At 38.4% G+C, this 21,766-nt stretch overlaps 1 protein-coding gene across 1 annotated transcript in view; it reads left to right on the top strand.

The window, feature by feature from the left end:
• RAP1B (RAP1B, member of RAS oncogene family) overlaps positions 1-21,766 on the top strand; it is a 31,499-nt gene that overhangs the window by 4,774 nt on the left and 4,959 nt on the right. Inside the window, exons 2-5 of the mRNA XM_074827275.1 lie at positions 14,350-14,434; positions 15,825-15,893; positions 18,670-18,726; positions 20,142-20,282. Of these exons, the coding sequence (XP_074683376.1) occupies positions 14,378-14,434; positions 15,825-15,893; positions 18,670-18,726; positions 20,142-20,282 (324 nt within the window). The 5' untranslated portion in view covers positions 14,350-14,377. The remainder of the gene's footprint in view (positions 1-14,349; positions 14,435-15,824; positions 15,894-18,669; positions 18,727-20,141; positions 20,283-21,766) is intronic.

Genomic DNA, 21,766 nt, shown 5'->3' with positions numbered 1-21,766 from the left:
AACCTAACTAGCTGTGTGTTCAATTTTTTTCATGTCTGCAATGAAGGGAAGTTTCTTAAAAGCATTCTTCATGTGGCAGGAAGAAGGAAAAAGAGTACCACCGCATCTGTGTTAAAGACAGACTGCAAATATGTGTGAGTTACCTGTGTGGAGTTCAAGAGGGGAGGTACAGGAGACAGAAGGAGGACCCATACATTGCTAGGTGTGGCATTTCAGCACTACTGAAATCAAAGTGTTTTCAGTAGTTGCAGGGCCAGACCAGCTACTTCTGTTTTTTCTAAAGGTTTCATGTAGGGTCAATATTTTTTACTTGAGATGAAGTTAGTACACCGAGCAGTACTTGGACTACGTCAGAACCCAGACAATACTGATAGTTAAGTTGTGCAGTTCACAGAATCACAGAATCATCAGGGTCGGAAAAGACCTTTGTAGATCATCCAGTCCAGCCATTAAGCTGACATTGACAGTTCTCAAGTACACCATATCCTTCAGCGCTATGTCAGCCAGACTCTTAAACACCTCCAGGGATGGGGACTCCACCACTGCCCTGGGCAGCCCATTCCAATGCCTAACAACCTGTTCTGTAAAGAAATACTTCCTAATATCCAGTCTAAACCTGCCTGGTGCAACTTGAGGCCATCACCTTTTGTACTATCACTTGTTACTTGGTTAAAGAGACTCATCCCGAGTTCTCTGCAACCTCCTTTCAGGTAGTTGTAGAGGGCGATGAGGTCTCCCCTCAGCCTCCTCTTCTCCAGACTAAACAACCCCAGTTCCCTCAGCTGCTCCTCGTACGACATGTGCTCCAGACCCTTCACCAGCTTTGTTGCCCTTCTCTGGACACACTCAAGTAATTCAATGTCCTTTTTGTAGTGAGGGGCCCAAAACTGAACACAGCAACTGAGGTGCAGCCTCACCAGTGCGGAGTACAGGGGTAAGATCACTTCCCTGTCCCTGCTGGCCACGCTATTTCTGATGCAAGCCAGGATGCCATTGGCCTTCTTGGCCACCTGGGCACACTGCTGGCTCATGTTCAGCCGGGTGTCAGTCAACACCCCCAGGTCCCTCTCTGACTGGCAGCTCTCCAGCCACTCCTCCCCAAGCCTGTAGCGCTGCTGGGGGTTGTTGTGGCCCAAGTGCAGCACCCGGCATTTGGCCTTATTGAAACTCCTACAGTTGGCCTGAGCCCATCGCTCCAGCCTGTCCAGATCTCTCTGCAGAGCCTCCCTACCCTCGAGCAGATCAACACTCCCACCCAACTTGGTGTCATCTGCAAACTTAATGAGGGTGCACTCGATCCCCTCATCTAGATCATTAATAAAGATGTTAAACAGGAGTGGCCCCAAAACCGAGCCCTGGGGGACACCACTCGTGACCAGCCACCAACCGGATTTAACTCCGTTCACCACAACTCTTTGGGCCCGGCCATCCAGCCAGTTTTTTTGTACAGTCCTTGCTTGCAGTTAATCAAACTTCTAGAACACCTGGTCTGATACTTCCCCCAAAAGTGATTCATTAGAAGACTAGTGGACAGTTGCAGCATGTTTTGTTTTTCCTGAATGTGGAGAAGGGTAGACTGGAATGTGGAATGTAAGTAATCTATTAAGTGGAAGCTACCTAAGAATCTCACTCTCTGCAATACAGTATTTAGGACTAGATTTATTTGTTTATAATGTGACATTTACAGTTGAGACTGAGCTGTACATGGCTGTGTCCAGGCTTACGTGGTTAGTTAAGTGTGGGGACAGCCCAACGACATACTGTGCAGGAACCTCTTTTATTAATCTTGCAAATGTGAAGTGGTTAAGGTGAATTGTTTGACATTGTAAGATGCAGTCAGTAATCATCCTCTGATCTTTCATTGTGAAGCTACTTCCAGCGTAACATTCTGAAAGCTTGATATACAAGATAACCCATAAGCACAGCCTGCTTGGCTTCATGTGACTGCTGAAGGATTTTCTTGGGGTTGGGAAAGTATATAAACTAATACTGCATGCAAAATATCAACTCTGGAGTTATTTATATAGTTAGTATGTATAAGGATATATCATACTGTTTGTGACCCTTCCGACTTGTTTAACATGGAGAATTAATGAGTGATAGACATTCTGTGAGTGTAGTGATTTTACTCATATTCAGGTAATGGTCCTTGTCTTATTTACTGTTGTTTATATTGGTACAAGTGTACAGAAAATGCTATGTGTTTTCATGGGTTTTATGATGAGCGGCATCAGAAATGAGCTCTTGGCAAGTGTGAATTCACCTTCAGATTTCTTACACATATTATACCAGTCCATAGGTTAATTTCCAAGGTAGTTTTATATCAACAGCGTTCACTGAATGTAAGTACACAGTTTGAGATAACCTTGGACTTGTGTTCTTAGTGGACTGCGAAATGCTGTCTTCAAAATCTAACTTCTGCTGACATTAATTATTTGAGAATATGCCATGCTTCTAGAAACTGATGCCAAATTGTCATCTTAGCACTTGGTGGAACCTACGACACTGTGTAGTAGTTCTGTGGCATCAAGAAGGAGCACTGGAAAAGGCAAGAATAGCTGTGTCTCATGCTGGAGAATCATTTCTCCATTTTTCTGATAGATATTTATTGACTTAAGTAGCAGATTAGGTGGGATCTCACCAAAGAAGAGATGCCCTGTTACTTGATATAGATCATCCTGGGCATTGAGTAACTTTGACAGCCTGTAGAGAGAAGTCTGTGATACTATAGCAAACAGGCATTTACAACTCTCACTTTTTAACTGGATGCTTGGTCTTCAAATGTTCTTACTTCTAAGGTACAATTCTCTACTTGGTGTTGAGGTTCAGCCAGAGATCTCTCATAGAAAACTTAAGTGTGGTAGCTGAAGTTCTGCAGAAATTGAGTAGCTAAAAACAAGGTTTTACAATTGAGTGCTTTAGGCCACTGTATGTGCTGGTGTTTGGCATCCTTTCAATCTGTGTGTTGCTGTTCATCAAACTGCGCTTAACGGTACTGTATCTGTGTGAGTAGGAATTAGAGTGAGAAAATAAGAAGATTTCATGCGAGTCCTGGAATGAAAAGATAAAGTAGTTTATATTTTGTTCTTGAAGAACAAAGAAACAAAGTCCTGATGCTACCTCTTTCTTTTCTGCTAGAAATCTGGGTCCTGTCTAGCCAGGAAACTGATGAAGAAGCAACATTAAGTGCGTGTTAGTTTGGACTTAATAACCAGTATTTTGAACAATGTGCAATTTTGCTAACTGAAAGTACATCCTGCTTCTAGCCAGAGGCAAGATGTTAAGAAGCAGTTTGCAAATACTTTTTCAAAGACAAATATATCAACTTGAAAATACTTGTGTTTTCGGGTAATGTAATTCTTCCATTACCTAATGTTATTGTGGACTACTTTTTAAATTACATTTGGTGCTCTAAGGTTCACAGAGGAAAGCTGAAGCCTCTTTTCCAAGCTGAATGCTGAATCTGCTGTGATAGTAGAAGTGGAAATAAGGAACCATTCACGGCCTTATCTACAGAAGGTTGAAGTCATAGATCCCAAGAACCTAAACAGGACGTACTGGGTAAATTGAGAGCACCCTAAACAACATGGAAATACAAGACTGTGATTTCATGAAGGATAAACTTGCTTCACTGGCACGGTCAGGGTGGACTGAAAAGTTTTCTTCCACTCTGGGTTTGCCCAAAATACAGATCGTTTTGAGATGCATATATTTAACTTGCTGGTAGTAAAAATCTTCTTCAGTAAAAGATTTAGGATGTAGTAGTAACATTCAAATGCTGTGGTGATTGTCATAGTCTAAATAATAGGTGACTCTTAGAAGACCAGATATGCTGATTTGTATTTAGAAAGATCTTCCCATCCAAACCTCTGGAGCTGATTTTAAATTTCAGTGTGCTTTGGACATCTTCTGCTACCTTATCAAATTATGTGATTTGACTTAAAGCAAGGTGAGTCTTTAAGGTATGACAGGTTTCTCCAGAAAGTGGCAAGCTTTGAAGATGCAGAAGAACCAAAAAGTATGGTCTAAACAAGAACTACAGTGATCTTAAGAAGATTCAAATAGACTCTTGTGAAGACTTGATTAAACAAGTTTAACCCTCGTTAATTTGGTAACTGTCTACTAAAGATGTAGTCCATGCAAGAGAAGGTGGTGTGGGGTTGACTGTGATTCAAATTCATTTGGATAAAATTATTCAGCTTTTTGTGTAGGTGTCATTGCATCTATGAGCTCAGGCTTGCAAGTGTGAATTGCTTACCTTTGGGTTCCTGCTCGTAACTGTCAGATTCTTCCTTCTCTTGGAAATTTCTGACCCATTAAATGAGACTTTTTGGGGGGCTAAGATGCATCATCTGCTCACAAAGCAGATGCAGAACTACAGCAGTTCACTGCTTGGCATGTTAAAAAAAGCCAGCATTTGTCTTAGTGTGGGATTGGGGGGGGGGGGGGGGGGGGGCAGAGGGGGTGTGTGTTTTTTTTAATACCCTCATCTGAAGCTTGTGACAACTTAGTGGTTGCCTCAGAAACAACCAAGTTGTCTGTGTGTCTGTGTATGGGCAGAGGTGTGGAGGTCAACATCTAGTTGTCATCTTCTAGTCAAGGTACGTGTGTGAGTCGGACGTTCCCTGAGGAACTCCCATCCCTAGGTTCAAGATGCTACTGCCTCGCTGCCAGAAACAGAACAGGATGTTCTGTCCAAGTTTCAGCCACTTCAGTTAAGCATTTCAGACGTTTTACAAACCCACCTTCATCAGTGGACATGGCTGATAAAGTTAACTGTGAAAAGAAGCAGTTAAGGTTGCACCTCCATTATTGCAGGGTAGCAAAACCACGTTGCAGAAGATGGTTGTTACTGCTGGGTGTCAGTGTATGCTTTTTTCTACTTAACTTCAGGATGGATGTCTCAAGCTTTAACAAAAGAACTGTTTGTGAAATTAGGTATTATTTGGGTGACTTCAAGTGATGTTTGCTGCTCATGTTCAAATGCCATGTTTCTTTTGGGGAAATATTGATTGAGAGGTCAAAACAGATGTGAGTTACAATTACTTGGGACTTTGCTGTTCATTTATCATGGAAGAACTAATTTTATTCCTGCTAATGAATGCTAGTAGCTGGTATTCTCAATTTGCATAGAATCAGTGTCCTTTCAACAGATAAAACTTCTAATCTTATTTAAAATGACATATGGGAATTTGTAAGACTGCTCTCAGGCTACCAACCTGATTTGTAATAGAATTACTGTAAATCATACTATGGAAGGATATATGTAAAGGGCCTACACCAGCCAGTCTTAAGAAGCGAGTAACAAAAGATCATATAATGATGAAGGAAATCTATATATCTGTGCCTTGATGATGTGTTAGTAATCTAAACAAACCTGAATTGAAACCAAACTTCTAATAATGAAGACAGTGCAAGTAATGATACCTTGGTATGCAAGCTCTGGCATTGCCAGGAGTGTGTATGATGTATGGGTTATAGAGGAAAAATAGGAGGGACAAAAATTCATGTGGTATTGGAATTGTAGTTGAACTGAGCGTTGCCTTATGTCTGTAGAAGGAAACCCGATACAAGGCTTTACTGGTTCAGCAGCCAGTGTCACAATCAGAGCAGAGCTAGGACTGCCAGATGTTAAGCAGATATCACATGGAATTTGAGGCTAGGTCTTGTTTCTACAACAGAAGTTAAGCTGCCTTTTTTCCAAAGAAGAGTATCTTAAGCCAACTGGCAAGTTTATTCTTGAAGTAACTTTCAAACTGCATGAGTGTGTTTTTACAAGAGAAGTATCTTGACTCTGAAAATCTCTGTGCCTGCCTTGTCCTGCTGTTTTTCACTGGTTTTATAGCTTCAAAGATAAAATTTACTGTAACAATTATGTGGAGAAACAAATGTTTATATCTGCTTTTAATCAGAAGGGTGCGCATCAGGTAAAGCATGTTGGGTATACCATGATGTGGCAATCTGTTGATTGATAAAAGTTTTAGAGCTAAATACTGATCCTTCTCTGCAATGACAGTAGAGCCAAATTCATAGTAGTAAATTGCTGCCTCAGTTCTCAAAACTTGCTGTATGGTTGAATGCTTAGCTTATGCGTAGCAATATATCATAATATGGTAAATACGCATTCTCTGAATTTAATATACCTGTATTTTTAAAAATCTGAGTGTTCTTTCAATTTATTGTCTGCCTGGATTTTTTTGCAAGCGTAAAAAATATTTGCAATTCAGCTTCTTCAGGAATTCAGAGATCATTGTTTTAGCTGGAAATGTACCTGGTAGAATGTGCACAAACAACTTTCATGGTGGATGGTGAGTATTTTACAGAAATAAGGAGAAAATGCAAAACCATGGCAAACAGTCACTGAAAATAAGAATAAACCTGATAAACGTTACAAACTCCAGTTGAGGCTTAAATAGACTCTGTAGCTTAGATTTTGTAAGGAACTCCAAATTTGAATTAACATACTTAAATTTTTGCACAAAGTTGAAATTTGGACTCAGTAAGTGTTGAAGAATAGCATATTTTTTAGTAGCTTAATGTTCATTACATCACTTGCTTTGAAACGACTTTTTATACTTAAACTACTGCAAGTTGCACACACTTGTTAGTAACTCACATTAGGAAGCTTTCATCTTAAGATATCAGTGGCTTCAAGCAGGCCAGTTTTCAGCCTTAGAACATGCATTAAGTTTGTGTTCAGATTTAAGAGCTAGCTGGGAGTTACCTTGACTTAAGGAAAAAAAAAAAGATTTTTTTCAGCTATACTAATTATAGACAGTGGAACTCGTCTCACAAGGTAAGCTCATGTTAGCTGCTTTGCAGAACTTGTCCCTGTGTGAGTACTAGGGTAGCTCCCTTCAATGAAAGGAGGAAAACTTGGTTAAGCTATCTCTGTGGGTAAGTGTCCCCGTGGGCAGTTCAGGGAGCAACTTAAACCTTGGTGCTGTGTTTGTGCTGCAGTAACTTGTTCTCAGGTCTCTGCCTTTTTCTCAGGTGGTTAGTATGATTTCATGTCACTGGATGAGCTTAATCACCCAGACAGCTTTTTGAAAATCCTCTGAAGATTGTCTGGCATCAGTTAAAATATTTGAACATAATTGAAGAAGTATTTTTGTCCAAGAAAAGTTAACCTTATTAGTGCCCAGAGCAACTGACTGTCCAACTGACAAAACTCTTGTTTGTCAAGACAAGAAGTTGTCAAAACCAGGTAAAAATTAGAGCAATAAAAATTGCTTCTAGCTTTGTTTACTGAACAGTTGACTCTCTTCCAGAGTCTACATTAGTAATGAAACTACTATTACTACTTCCAGGAGTCTTGAGTATAAAAGTCTTTAATTAGACCTAATCAGCTTTTCAGTGTGCCTTCTCTTCAGAAGTAATTTCTGAATAGTGTTTTCTGTAAATAAGTGTGAAAGTCAGCTCTGGAGTATTTTCATTTCTCTTTTTTATAAGAGATACCGCTTACCCTGTTGAGAAAGGATTATCTGAGTTACTTTAATTCCTAAAGCATCTAAAAGTTAGTGAAAATGGACAGGCTTCCACTTTGGGTTATGTTGTCAAGGTGTTGCTTATGCACTGAAATTATTCTGGAAAAAAAACTCCTTGAAGTTAAGGGATAAGAATCTAGGACTTCCCCTTACATGTTAAGTATTTGGGTATTATTAAGAACAGCACACATCCTCATCCTCTCTTCTCTAGTTAGTTGCTTCCCTGAAGAAGGGGTTCTAAACAAAGAGACTCAAAACTCAGTGGAATCTGGATGGTGCAGACAGTTAGAAAGATTTAGGGTTGGCTATCTGACACTGCTCTAGTATCAGAAGTTGGACACATCTTGCCTGGAAAGACTTGATCCTCTGACCTTGATTGGTCCGGTGACTGAACTAGAGCTGTTTTTTCAAATCATTTGATTATTGTCATATTGCTCCATCTTGGGGCTAGTATCCCCTCTCTGAGAAGCAGGGATTTTTTCCTTGGCTTTTTTCCCCTCCACTGCTAATTGTAAGCAGGTAAACCAGTCGATTAATTTGCTTCATCTCTCATTCTAATGTTTGAAACTTTTTTTTTTTTCTCATGTAAACAGCTGAGATTAATTTAGGAGTGCTATTCCCAAGGTGGTTCTAACAAAGTGTCTCTTCCAGAGAGAGGTAAATGTGCTGGAACAGAAGCATTATGAAAATTTTAGGGAACACACCACACCTTCACAATACAACCAGAATGTCAGGGTCTGAACAAGAATAATGGTGTTTGTAGAGTGCTGAATAATCATGATCCCTTCTGAAAATGATAATGCTTCTGGGAGGGACTAGTTGTTTAATTCCATACCTGAACAACTAGTTCACATAAGCTCGAATCGAGGATATCTTCAGGTAGTGACTATTTAGTTCATGTCTTTGGCCCAGGACTGAGCTCCAGTTACAGCTTCATTTGGTTTAATGTCACTTGGAAAGATTGGATTATTACTTTTCCCATTCCTCAGACAGGTAACAAAGTTGAATTGGAAACCAAAATTTTAAGCTGAAGATGTTGAAAGAAAATGAAATTCTAAAAAAAAAAAAAGCCAGCCTACTTTCATAACTGTCATATTGTCATACCAAGCTCAATGACCAATGGTATTTGAACTTTCCTGAGTTCTTCATTGTGTGATTGCTTTTTAGGAAAGCTCTACAAAGCAGTAAGTGTGCACTTTTTTTATTCACTGATAAAATAGAGTTTCTTATTCTTCAACTTTCTTAGCATCATCACTTTTGTTTGCCTTTTTCTGGAGACATGCTTCAAGAAAGTGTCCAGAAGGCACTTTTTGCTGGCTTATCTGATAAGGGCAGAAGCAGAAAGCAAGTTCCATGTTCATGGTCATTGACGGATGTGAAGCTTTTAAAATACTTCCTTTCCAGTGACTGGTCCTGGTTAACCTTTCTTCCTTCTGTTCAAATGGATTTATTCAAAGATCTGCTTATCCTTCAAAGAGAATCTTTACTGGGAAAAGTGTCCATGTGCATGTTGCTTCTCTAGTTTATCAAGTACTTTAAGTGTGTACAATGAAGAAGTAAATTAAGCAGTTACATTAATACAGTACACTAATGCATTAATGCATGCATTAATTAGAAAAAGTAATATGAACAGACTAGCAAGAGAGACTGCACAGACATGGTGGTTTTATGGACTGTTATGTTTCAGGAAGCATGCAAGGCAGTTACTGAAGCACCACTGGCGGTTAATGGAGGCAGTCTGAAAGTGAGCTTTCTACTTTTGAGAGATTGTATTCTTGAGAAAGCATTAGAATCCAGTTTATGCAAAAACGTTATTGCTTGAGGAACAGTAGCTTCACTTGTTTTTCTCTTTTTAGCTAAATCTTGCATTAGGCATCTCCAGAGTTCACAGTTATGTCACATATCTGTGCATATGACTACTTGACTCAGCTGTTCAAAGCCAGCACCTGCTCCAATTAAGAGGAAAAGAAGGCCTTACTTTTTGCATGCTTCCTGTCTTGTTCTTTAGTGCCTGCATAGAGACCACAGTTGACAGTATTTTCTTGCCTAAAGATGGAGGAGCAGAAAAATGAAAAAGCAAAGTTGTCATTGCTCTCGCTTAAGGTCTGTTGCCTTAAAGGTAGCCAGCCTTCAAAGGAAGATTCTCTCTTAAAATAGACTCCACTAAATGAAGAGGAATTCAAACAGCGTACTTGGTTTATTTGGTAGGAATAAGTTCAATACTTATTTGTATCTAACTGTTGAGTGATTCAGTGGATAATTCTCATCAACTGTGCAGTAAATTGGGGGTGGGGGGGGTGGTGCTTATCTGTTACTCAGTTATCATAGTCTCTTCATTTCTATTGTGTCCCTTTGAGTATATCCATTTTACAGCCCTAAGCTTGGGTGATATGGGGAGTACAGACAAATATTATTGTTGGACTTAACCCTTTCCTATTCTAGAAATGCTGGCCATGCTGTGATATAGCTGTACCTTTAGAGTGCTAAGTTGTAGACAGGGAAACATGTAAACCTAACGTAGCCTTATTTGAATGACAGGTAGTGTGGTCTAAGGATCCTTTTTCTTCCTTTCCAGTTAATAAAATTGCTTTCTGACAGCTTTAGAACTGAAGGGTATCATTGAAATGACTGGTTAGACTGCTGAAAATTATTCATAAGGTGCTACATTGAGCTCTGTCTTGACTGTACAAATGGTTTCTTAATTACATATTCTTCTAAAGTTCTTCCAGTAGCTTCTTTTTGGGGGGTGGGGTGGGAGGGGATGATGGTATGTGAAATGCAAGGCACAGACTTTATAAAGAGATTGCATGCACTGGGTCTAATATCTGTTTTAGAATGGGTAGAGAAGTGCTCTTTTTTTTCAGGTAGAAAAGGAAATCCACCAGAAGTTTGAGCTTCCATCTCAGGTTTTATAGTTTGCATCTCTTTCAGCAGTTCAACTTTTTACTTCAATGTCTTGCTTGAAGCTTAGTGGCTTCTGTTGTTTCAAATACTATCAGGTAACTGAGAGGTGCTTTATGGCTTAAACAGTAAGAGGAAGGTGAAGTGACATCAGGACTGCTGCTTCAAAGCCAGTGGGTAGTAGATCTAAGTGGGAGCAGATGATAGATGTTGCTTATGCTGCCTGCTATGTTAGAGATGTCCGAGTTAGCTTTCTTAATGCATTTTGGAGAATACATTGGTTTGTGTTTCATTCCAACATGTCACGGCCAGACTACCTGCCCGATGCAGAGATGCCAAGCTACCTCTGTGCTGTATAGGTGTATGTATATATAAAGGATTGCTTTGTGCTCTTGGTGAGTTAAGGAATAATTGTACAAATGACAAAAAAGTTTTCATGGAGAAAGAGGAATTTAGTACTTGCATTGCTCATTGCCTGCGTTTGGAGGGAAGATCGGAGAAATGTTTGAGTGTACTGCAACCTGGCTTTGTCACATCTTCAAAGATCTCTAAAAAGCTTTTTGCTTAGATCTTTTAGAGATTAAGACGACTGGCTAACCAAGCTGTAATAGTGTGTATATATATGCTTTAATTATGTACCACCACTTAAAGGAGTGAAAACAGCTCCAGAGTGTTTTACAGCAATTGGATAGTTAGGGCTGAACTTCCAAATCTGGATGCTGAAAGAAGCTTTGGCTTGCGTTAAATTCCTGAATCCCCGTTTGAGAGCCAAAATGGAATTGCCAGTCTCACTAAAACCAAATCATTAGCTTCTTACTTCAGGACTTTGTGGATCATTCAATAAGAAAAAGTCACAAGTTATTCAAAACACTAGGTAAAACAGATACTTGGTACCCACTGTTTAAGTTCTATTACTTCCAAATTACTGTCAGCCTTCGTTACTGACATCTCCATATTTAGTTGCTAACTTCAGACTGATGACTGAAAAATTCAGCTTAAACTGTTCTCTTAAAGACAGTGAAATTGCTGCAGTTCACCCAGATTACTGTACTGGGATTTCCCCTACACCCACTACGTTTATGTCATTCTAGTCACACCTTTCCAAAAATAAAGGCATAACTGAATGTTTGTTTTAAAGAAATGACAGGTAATATAGGCTTAACTTTTCATGGATTTGAAAGGTGCATTTCAGTACAGTTAGAGACAAATCTTTATTCCTATTGTTTGTAGAAAGGCTGGACAATTCAGAGGTTTTTGGATATAACTGAATGTTTACAGTGGTGCCAGACAGATTAAACTTGTGGTGTCAGTGATTCTGGTGGTCCATGTTTGCAAAAAATCCATGCAGGGAGGAAAGCATAGTGTTTAAAGTCAGGAGTGAAAAGATGATCTATTAGGTGGGTAAATCACGGAAGAGTCTCAAAATTTATTGGTAGCAGAAGCCTGTGGAGAGACCTGCTTTGCTGAACATCAGGTCAATTATTTCCTTACAGCTTTCTCATTGTGTTCCTTTTGCTTGCTTAAGGTGCAGGGAATGGTTTAGATAAATTGAGAGATTGCTCATTATGTGTTTGCAAGAAGAAAATTAAATAGGACCTGACCTCTTGATTTCTCAGTCCTCTGACAATGTGGAGTTAATCAGTGATGGAAAAGATGGAGACTAACATGGAGGTGCTCTGATTTCTGTGTAAATCATCTTAGCATTTTGTGGTAAACACCTAACAGATGGTGTGACTCCAGAGATACTGTGAGATTACTGCTGATGAGAAGGGTCTTTCTTACTTCCACTGCTTACCTTGTACAAGCACCTGTGTTGGATTCCCTGCACTTCCCCTCTCCCCCAGCTCCCAAATTATTCATCAGTTGTGGAAGGTTTCATCTTTCTGCAGGGGCAGAAAGAGGAGAAAAAGGGTAACTCAATCTGGTAAGTGCTAGAGCCCCTGCAGGAAAGGAACTGAGACCATCTTCCCAGGGCAGCAGTAACAGTCCTGTTAACTCAGTTACAAGCAGGACTGTGAGAGGGTAGTATGAGTAGTATGACCCAAAGACATGTCCCAAAATCTGTGGCCTTGTTTTGGTTTTGCTGGGTCAGTTTTCAACAAAGACGAGCAAGCAGACCTGGCAGACTGCTGTAGGCAGCCATGCTAGCTAGTGTGGAACTGGAGGACAGATCTAGCTTGTAGGGGAGGAATGGTCTCAAAAGAATATTTTTAGTTGCCTCCAGTTATTCATGAAACAGTCATTATAACTGTGGTTAGATATCTAGGAAAACATTAATCAACTTTCAGACTTAAGAAGGCACTTTTATGAAAACTGACTTCTGGGATCCTGCTGTTCTTTTTGAAAAATGTTTGCTTGCTGGGAAGAGGTTGGTTTAATTTACTCATACAAGTCTCTGATTCTTTATCATTTATGAGAAAATGCATGCTATCTCCTGTTGGATAATTGTTTCTTATCAATAGTAACTGTTAGTTTTACTATAGTAGGGTTTATTCAGCATTTCTTTATGGGATAGCAGTAATGAGGTAGAGGAGATCCTGTATCTGATGGTTTGCAGCATTTTATTGTAGCTGCATTAAGACTTGATAGTTTGAAAACGGCCACTGTATTAAAAATTAACTAAGCCCTTTTATCAAACCCTGCATAGTGAACTGGATTATGGTGTCATGGTTGTACTTTTTGCGTATAGAACAAACTTCTGGTCAGTAGATACAAACTTTGGATGTTATTTCAAGTAAGTGACAATACAAATAAATAGATGCTGTTACCTAAAAAAGTTTCCCATTCTGTTTGGGGGGTTTTTTGTCAGCATGCTGATGCTTTCAGTTCTTCAGAGGAGACTGGAGACATTTCATCCATGTCAGCTCGTATGAACAAAATCATTTACACATGAATGTGCATGTATATAAAATTACAAAAGTTGTGTGATATGAAATAAGTTTGGGGGATGGATGAGGAGAGGATGTAGTAGCTGTGAAATTTGAGACATGTTTTTAGAATTACTGTATCACTGCCATAAATAACAAACATTAGCAGCTGTTTACCTGATAAACCTTTTCAGTACTGTGAATGCAGGGGTTGTAAAACTTACAAGGTCTTTAGGCATCTGTATGGCTCTTGGGAATGTTGGTTTTGGTCTGTTGCAAAAGATAGTGCAAACACCTTCTTATGAGTGAATGAAAGATCATGAGAAACCCATTGCTGCGACTGTAGCTGAGAGGTGCTGTGGACTTGCTTGCATGACTAGAAGAGACTTTGTAGTTTTTCTGGAAAAGGTTATGAGATGAACACACCACACTGGGTGATGTGTTGTGATCTGTGTAACTGGCCTATTAATCAGAGTAAATTGGTTTCTATGCCCAATTCCTCCTTACTCTAAATAAAGGAGATGAATCCATCCATAGGCCTCTCTGAAGGAGTGATATGTGCACATGGGTGTGAGCAGTTCTTCCTAATACTTGCGTGCTTTCTTTGAAACACCTGTGATATTTTGGCAAGATCGTGACACTGAGGTCTGTATTACAGAGTCGTAATCTGGTTTTGTCTTTTCTCTAAATTGCTCTTTTGTGGGATATAAAGATCTCCATTTTAAAAACTGTCCAAGTCTTTACTGACTATGAAATTAGGCTAGATACCACGTGAATAATGGTTCTTCTTTAAGTGTTAAAATCCTGGTAGCAAGAAAATCTTGGAGGTACTTTATTTGTGCTAGGTGAAAAACTAGCATCGTTCAGCAGTTATTGTGTCTTGAATAACCGTCCATAGTTTCCATATTGTGTAATAATTAAAGTGATAGCCTGCTTAGGTTACGCCTGGTTATAATGGTGTATGTCCTGCATTTGTCAGTTGATATCAATATTTAATTGTTCATGACTTGTTATATATGCAATCTTACAGTGGCTGCAGTAATGCTAAAATAGTTCTCCTATTGATCAAAATGGTAATTTATTGTGTGTTCTAGGTATTGGGGGTGATTTATCTCTTGCATCATGCGTGAATACAAGCTAGTGGTTCTTGGTTCTGGAGGTGTTGGAAAGTCTGCTCTGGTAAGTACTCTGTGAGGCAGTTCCAAGTATGTTTCCTTAGGCTTTTCTCATGTATCTTTCCTCTTACACTCTCTACTAACCCATGTTTCTTTTATGTAAGTGTGCACAAATAAACACAAATGTAAGTAATGACTGACTAGAATAGGTACATCCTTTCCTGGGTGTATCTACATCCACTGGTGTGCTTTTCCATGCTAATATTTTTGTATGGGGTTGGTTGTTGGTGCTCGGTCAGATCTCGGTCTGACTTACACAGTGAAGTGCATAGCCACAGCATGCACCTGAAGGTGTCTGGCTTCGCTGAGTAACCCAGCCATAGATCTGTGGCAGATCAAGCTGCTTCATGAAACTCACACAATGAACTAGTTTGCCTGTGTCTGGCCTTGGTAATTCCTGTCTCTAGAAAGGTCTTCACAGTGCTGTTTGCTTAATGTTTGATAGCAGTCTCTAAAGCACTAATGTTTGCTTTATGCAAATACAAATATATGTTTGCATGTTTGTAGGAAGTTTAACATGTTTTCTACATCTTTCCCTGCAAGTAGGTGTATAGCTGTGGCAGGTAGATATTGTAAACCAAAGAATTCGTTCATTTTAGTTAAACGATTACGGGAAAGTTTAGTCTGACCTAGACTAGAACTGAAAAAGTTCACAGAATACGTTGTTCTCAGCCTACCTAAGAACTTCACATCTTTCAGTTTAATTGTGCACCTTGTCATAAAGTAAGGTCTAGAGGTCTGCTCTATCAGGTAAGAACTATTCTCTTGAAGTGGTTCCTAAAGGAAAACTTAAATGACAAATCATGTTAGATCGTGAAAGATCTTTTTCCTTCACCTCTGAATTCTTTAACTTACTGCAGCATTTCTGGATTTGAACCTGTCTGCTCTGACTTGGCCATTGAGTCTTAAAGTTCCGTTTGCCTTGTGCTAAAAACATCTACGTGCTAGGTACACAGGAATATCTTACTGAGTCTAGTTAAGACTAGTAAATGCTGGCAGTAATTTTTTGACTAATTCCTGTGCTGGCAGATAAGTAGCAGAAGATGTGGTAGTTCTAAATGCAAATGTAAAAGCCATGCAGCTGTATAGTATCCTATTCAACTAAAAACTAATAATGATTCAAAGAGTTAGACAAACCTTAAATTAATACATGCTTTAATTCTTACTCTCCAAGTGAGAGTGGATAAAGGAAGGTGTAGCATTGCTTCATCTAACAGTACTTAAATAGGCATATGTATCTGACTTCCAGATGTTTCTTATAGTTATGTCAATCACTTAATTTGCCTTCAAAAATGTAATGAAAACTGAATGTACACCTAGAACAGTAATTTGTGCACAGTGTTCACAAAATGTCACTATACAAGAAGAATCTTACAAGAACTTTTTTGTTGCAGACTGTACAGTTTGTTCAAGGAATATTTGTTGAAAAATACGATCCTACGATAGAAGACTCCTACAGAAAGGTATATGCAAAAGACCTCTCTAGTATTACAGAAACTTAAAACTGCAGTGCATATTGTCAAATACTCGAGTCATTGTTTAAAAAAGGGTATGCCTGGTAATGCCACATAGTACCAGGTAACTTAACAAATTTGAAATGTAAAGGTACTCTTGAAGTCTGTCTAAAAGGAATAATTCAAGAATAGCTTTTTAATGTTGAAGCGTATACATTACTAGCTAGTCATTAAAAAGTGGTAATTTAATTGTCAGAATTGGGAATATTGATTAAAGAAAACAAACAACAAGAAAAAAACCAAAACACACTACTGCTTTTTATTTTTTATAATATTCGTTTGTGTGTCTTAGTATCTGTGGGTATATTTGGACTTGTATGCTTGAGATTTTACACTTCTTTGCTACTAGAAAAATCTGCTAAAAACAACTTCATGCTCACCTTTAGAACACTGGAGGCATACTGTGTTCCTAATGATTTAACTGATAGCTTGATATGCTTCCATTAGATGGACTGTTGTTTTATTAATAAGTTAACACAAACCTATAATGAATGAACAAACACTTACAGTGGTCTGTTAGTTTATCTCTTCCCATTTTCAGCATAACAGGCTGAAAGGTCTGACTGCTTGCGTCACCTTGAATCTCCATATTGCTCACACTTCAGTTTTAGCTGAGACCATGATTAATGTTCCAGGCTAAGATAGTTTACGTCTGGACTGCAAAAGAGTTAACCATTTGATGAAGCAGATTAGTTTTTGGCTGTGTCTGTTTCTTAATCTTACTTTTTCTTTACTGAATTACTTTTCAGATGCATTGATACTCTGATGTAGCTCACCATGTGGCCACAAAAATGCCAGTGTCTATACAGGGAAGGCAAGATGCACAAACTCTAGCTGGGAATGGACAAAAACTGCAGGACTTCCTCTTTTAGCACTGGACTTTATTTATATTGGAATAAAGAGGCTGCATTAATAGCTGTTGCAGCCTATAGTCACCAGAATCTCTTCTGAACAGAAGAGGAATTAGTGAGAGCAGAATGATAATTTCACACTTGTTTTCTTTGACCTCATAGAAATCTGTATGCTAGAAAAATCCTAGTCTGTTTTAAGCATGTGGGCTTCCAGCCAAAGCTAAACTCTTACTAAAAGAAACAACAGCAACAACAAATTCTGTATAGCCACTTACTTTTTCTGTATTAGAGGAGCAGGAATTTTGGACCCTATCCCGGTGTTTGGTGCAGGACTTTGCTGGGTCAGGCCCAATAAATTACTTCAAAAATATTCACAAGCTGTACTAAAGTGAAAAGTTTCCTTTGTTATATATTTACATTCTTCAGGTCATACTAGATTCATGATGTTTGCTGGGTGAATTTTTCCAAAGACTGTTTCCATGGAGCCTGAAAAAGTAAAGCCCTGTTAAGAAATTTTGCCTTTTGCTAATTAATTATTTTTTTTTTTTTAGCAAAGATCTTATTATGTTCCTTTCAGGTTTGGTCCTGAAATGACTAAGAATCTCTTTGTGAATTCTTCTTTTCAAATCAGCCAGATTGTTGAAGTCTTGCTTAAGTCTGGACAATACTTTATGCAGTTGTTTTCTTCCCCTCACTGTTAGTTACAGTTCTAACTTGCTTCTTGACTTGGGTGACTTTAAAATTCATTGGTTTGGTAGTTTCAATTTGATACTATTAACATTAAATCTAATTTTGTAATATTTGAAGTTTAGAGGATATGGCTTGAAATATTTTAAGTTTGTCTGGAACTAAATAATTGAGCATAAAGTCTTGAAACTTGATGCCTTGGTTTACTCCCCAAATATTTCTTCATAAAGAGAATAAATGCTGCTTAATTAGCTGAATAACTTTGTCAGCAATACGTGCTAAAATAGTGGTTATTGAAGGAATCTCCATCCCTAGGGGACATGGGGGAGGTGAGAGGGGTGGAAATACTTCTCTCCCCCCCCCCAATCTTGTTACAAAAGACAAGCTTAAAGTTAAACTAGTGATAATGCATGTATCAGGAATAGGGATGCAAAATTCTTTGAGTGCTGATCTGCCAACTAGAAATTTTACATGCAAATGGAAACAAGTGAAGTGTACCAATAGCTTGAAAGAAAAAAAATGTGGGTAGCCTGCTTGGAACAGCTTGAGGGTACTTCCATGTCCTTTGCTGCCCTCGCAGCCAATTTTTTTGAGGTAGAAACCAGATAGAGGAGCTCAGAAGTAGATACAGAAAGTGATCCGACTTCTATTTTTTCCAAATTTTTCTAAGCTGGATCAGTTTCCTAATAAATGTCACTAAAGGCTTGTTTTGGGGACACTGCTCTTAGTGGTTTGTTTGGTTTATTGCTTGCTGTGTACTACTTATTCTCTTGTTGATCTAAATTACTATTAAATGAGCATTAGTGTGCCAATCCAATTTTCTAGCTTTCACCTGTACTTTTCTTTCAATCTGTGCATGATCCCTGAAACAAGAAGAAATTAGTTGTGCTAGTTGCTGATACCCATCATTACAAATTTAGCAGCCTCCTTTTTAATAATCAAAAATCCCTGATCACTGTGCAAAGTGGTACTTGGCTGCTGATGCTGCTTTTGAAAATGTCACTAGGGCTCTTTGAAAGGCTTCTTCCCACTGTTTTCAAAGTGTATATCCATATAAACTTCTTAAGCCATTATGTTGCTTTATGCATTATGAATTTGCCTATAAAAATCACACAATTCCTGGTGCCTTTGGAGGGGGGAAGAGTTGCAAGAGGGAAAATTCTAACCACATCCTTCTTTCTTGACAGCAAGTTGAAGTAGATGCACAACAGTGTATGCTTGAAATCTTAGATACTGCAGGAACGGTATGTAAAAACGACTTTCCTAAACACTGATGTACAGTGTTGAAAGCAACAAAAGCTGTAGGGGTGTAAATGGTGACACATTTCCTTCCTCATTCTGTAAAGAGTAACTGTGGTCAGTGTGTTGGATTAAAGGATGTTCTTTAACATACTAGTATTTAAACAAAACTTGAGTATTGCAGCACAAAATTGATGGCAAGTTTTCTGTGAGCTCCTATTCTGTAATACGGGAAACATGACACTGAGCATTTCAAAATAGATTGTGCTGCTGTTTTAAGTTTATATTGCCCAGAGGAAATTTAGGCCCAATAGAAATCAAACCTGAGTGACTGTTGCTGTAGAGAATTACATGCTTTTTTCTCATCTCCTTTTTCTTTTGTGTGTGAGATGTACTCTGACATTGAGATAAAAATAGTATCTCTTTAGTCAGCTTATGGGAAGTCAAAGCATAGGGTTTGTGCTGAACCTTTGCATACTGGTCAGGTTTTTCTGACTAGTTTCAAAATTACTGAAACCCATCATTTCCTTCACTGATTCCAGTGAGCATAAGCTCAAGACCTTTGGAGTGTAACATGTTCTCTGAACTGTAATAGTAATCTGTTCCAATAATAACTTATTTAAACTCCATATTAGAGTAAGGCCATGTAAAACTACAGAAGGATGGAGTGGCTGTTCTCTTGAAATAAATGGCTCTTTTCATCTGACATACAGCAAGGGACTTGGTGAGTGAGTGATCAGGCACAAAACAGCAGAGTCACCAGTGTGTGAAAGGCAAATGCTATTCCATAGTCATACTGCTGGTGAGAGTTTTCAAACAGGGAGAGGTCCTAATGGTGCTGTGCAGCGACCCAGCGAGTCTTCATACACAATATTGTAGCTGTCACCAAAGTCTAGGAAATGTGACAAGTCTATGGAGTGTCTCCATCCTCTAGTCAATCTTGTGAAAATTAAAGTAGAATTTAACATAGGAAAGTGCCTAGACTACAAAATGAAGGCTGAAAAAGGATGCATTTACTTTACGATGGGTTGTAAAGAACAATCAGGAGATGCGAAAAAGGTTGTATGTAAGGAGAGGTTTGGGAGCAATGTAACTTCTGTAATCTACAGATTACAATTTACCTTCTACTGCACCTCTTCTCTTATGAAATTACTCTAATTTCTGTGACTTTTTCACAGGGTATAGCCCTTGGCAATATTTAGATGTTGCTGAGCCACACCAGATAATGTTCCAAACTTCAGATTTCTTTAAAAGCAGTTCAGTTTACTATAATGCTTACAGTCAAACAGTAAAATGTTGGTCAGTTTTTAAAGGGGGAAAGGGGGCACAAATGCATCGTATTTATGACCTGAAGTATATAGCAGTTTGTGCAAGGAAAGTGCAAATTGAATGCAACATCTGTATCTATTTTTAATTACAGGAACAGTTTACAGCAATGAGAGACCTATACATGAAAAATGGACAAGGTTTTGCATTAGTATATTCCATCACAGCACAGTCCACATTTAATGATTTACAGGATCTAAGAGAACAGATTCTTCGAGTCAAAGACACTGATGATGTAAGCATCTTTAACAATGCTTAATACTTACATTTAGTTGTAATGTATACACTGTGATCGCTTCCAAGCTTTGAGACAAATCGACCAATAGGTGCATACTACAGAAATGCAGTTCTTAAGGCAAACTGGAAAATTGTAACTTGTCATGTGGTATACAAAAAATTGTCTTTTTAATCTCTTCCTTTAAAATACTCTATTTGAAACTGTATATAACCTTATTCAGTAGTACTGCAGAAAACTTTCTTAAAGCAATTCTGTTCTTACCTCAATTACTGTGAATGAAAGTTTAAAAAACCCTACAGTTTAATTTTTCTCTTCGATATGCCTACTGTTTATGGTGTTTTAAAAGCACAAAATTCTAAGTTCTTACCGAAGACAGTACTGTAGCTTTAAACTTGCGTGTTATATAGCTTTTATACTTCGTGTGTGTGCTTACAAGTAAGTTTGGTCACACTATTTCCACACAATTTCAGTGTGCATTATTAAAGCTATAAAGTGAGGCTAAAACATTCCAGTTTATAATTGATTAATAAAAACTTACTACTGTTGTAGGAAGTGACTATTCAGTCCCTTAATAAAAGGAAGAAAGGTATTGCAAATGTGAAACAGCAGTAAGAGTGTGTTTTTAACAGAAGCACCTTGAAGGTTATAGCCACCAGGCAGGAAAAAAATTTTTTAAGAAGGAAGCAGTGAACAGTTTTTAAGTGTGATTATGTAATTTAAACTGTGCTCATGGAAACTTTTGATGCCTTCCTTACTGCATGCATCCACATACGCTTCTGCTGTCAGCAGACACAGAATGTATTAAACATTTCCATTTCAGGAAGGTTCATTGTGACTTTTGTAATACAAACCACCTTACACTTTCTTAACCGTAAGCATTTGTGGGTCTTGCCTATGTTCAGCAGATTCCTTCTAGAAGTGATTTGGTAGTATTTCCTTGGAATTGTATTTATTTTTAGAATACTCTTCTCAGTCTTGAAAGCCATTCTGTAATATCAGGAGAAAGATAATGAGCTTCAAGTTGCAATTTTAGTTCTCACCAAAATTTACATAAAGTTTTCGCTATGACAAAGCCTAGGCACGACTTGCTTTCTCAGTGGGGGGAAATTAAATGGTCAAAATATGGTAAACCTTTTTTCAAACACTTGAATGTGGGAGAAACTTAGCTATGTCCTTAAATTAGTAAAAGGAAAAAAAAAAAACCAAACAAACTTTGTATAATTGTCTTTTCTTGCCACAAAGGTCAATTTGGTGGTTTCTGTAGTTAGTAATTTTGATAAGGTAGCATGTTTTTCTCTGTGTGCATTAGCTTACTAATAAGAACTGTGTGAGAAAACTGCTCTTGAAAGGAGTACAGATACGCTGGAGGTAGAGGAATGGTGAAAGGAGCTTTAGTGTCCTTCATCATGCTACCCAGTGCAGGCCACTTTTTTCCCAGGATTTCTGAACATGTAACAATCTTGTGGCAGATTCTTCAGTAG

This window comes from Strix aluco, chromosome 5 (assembly GCF_031877795.1).
Source record: "Strix aluco isolate bStrAlu1 chromosome 5, bStrAlu1.hap1, whole genome shotgun sequence".
Taxonomy (NCBI): Eukaryota; Metazoa; Chordata; class Aves; order Strigiformes; family Strigidae; genus Strix; species Strix aluco.
Note: the sequence above shows the minus strand (reverse complement) of the source record. Positions and strands in the feature narration are given on the sequence as shown.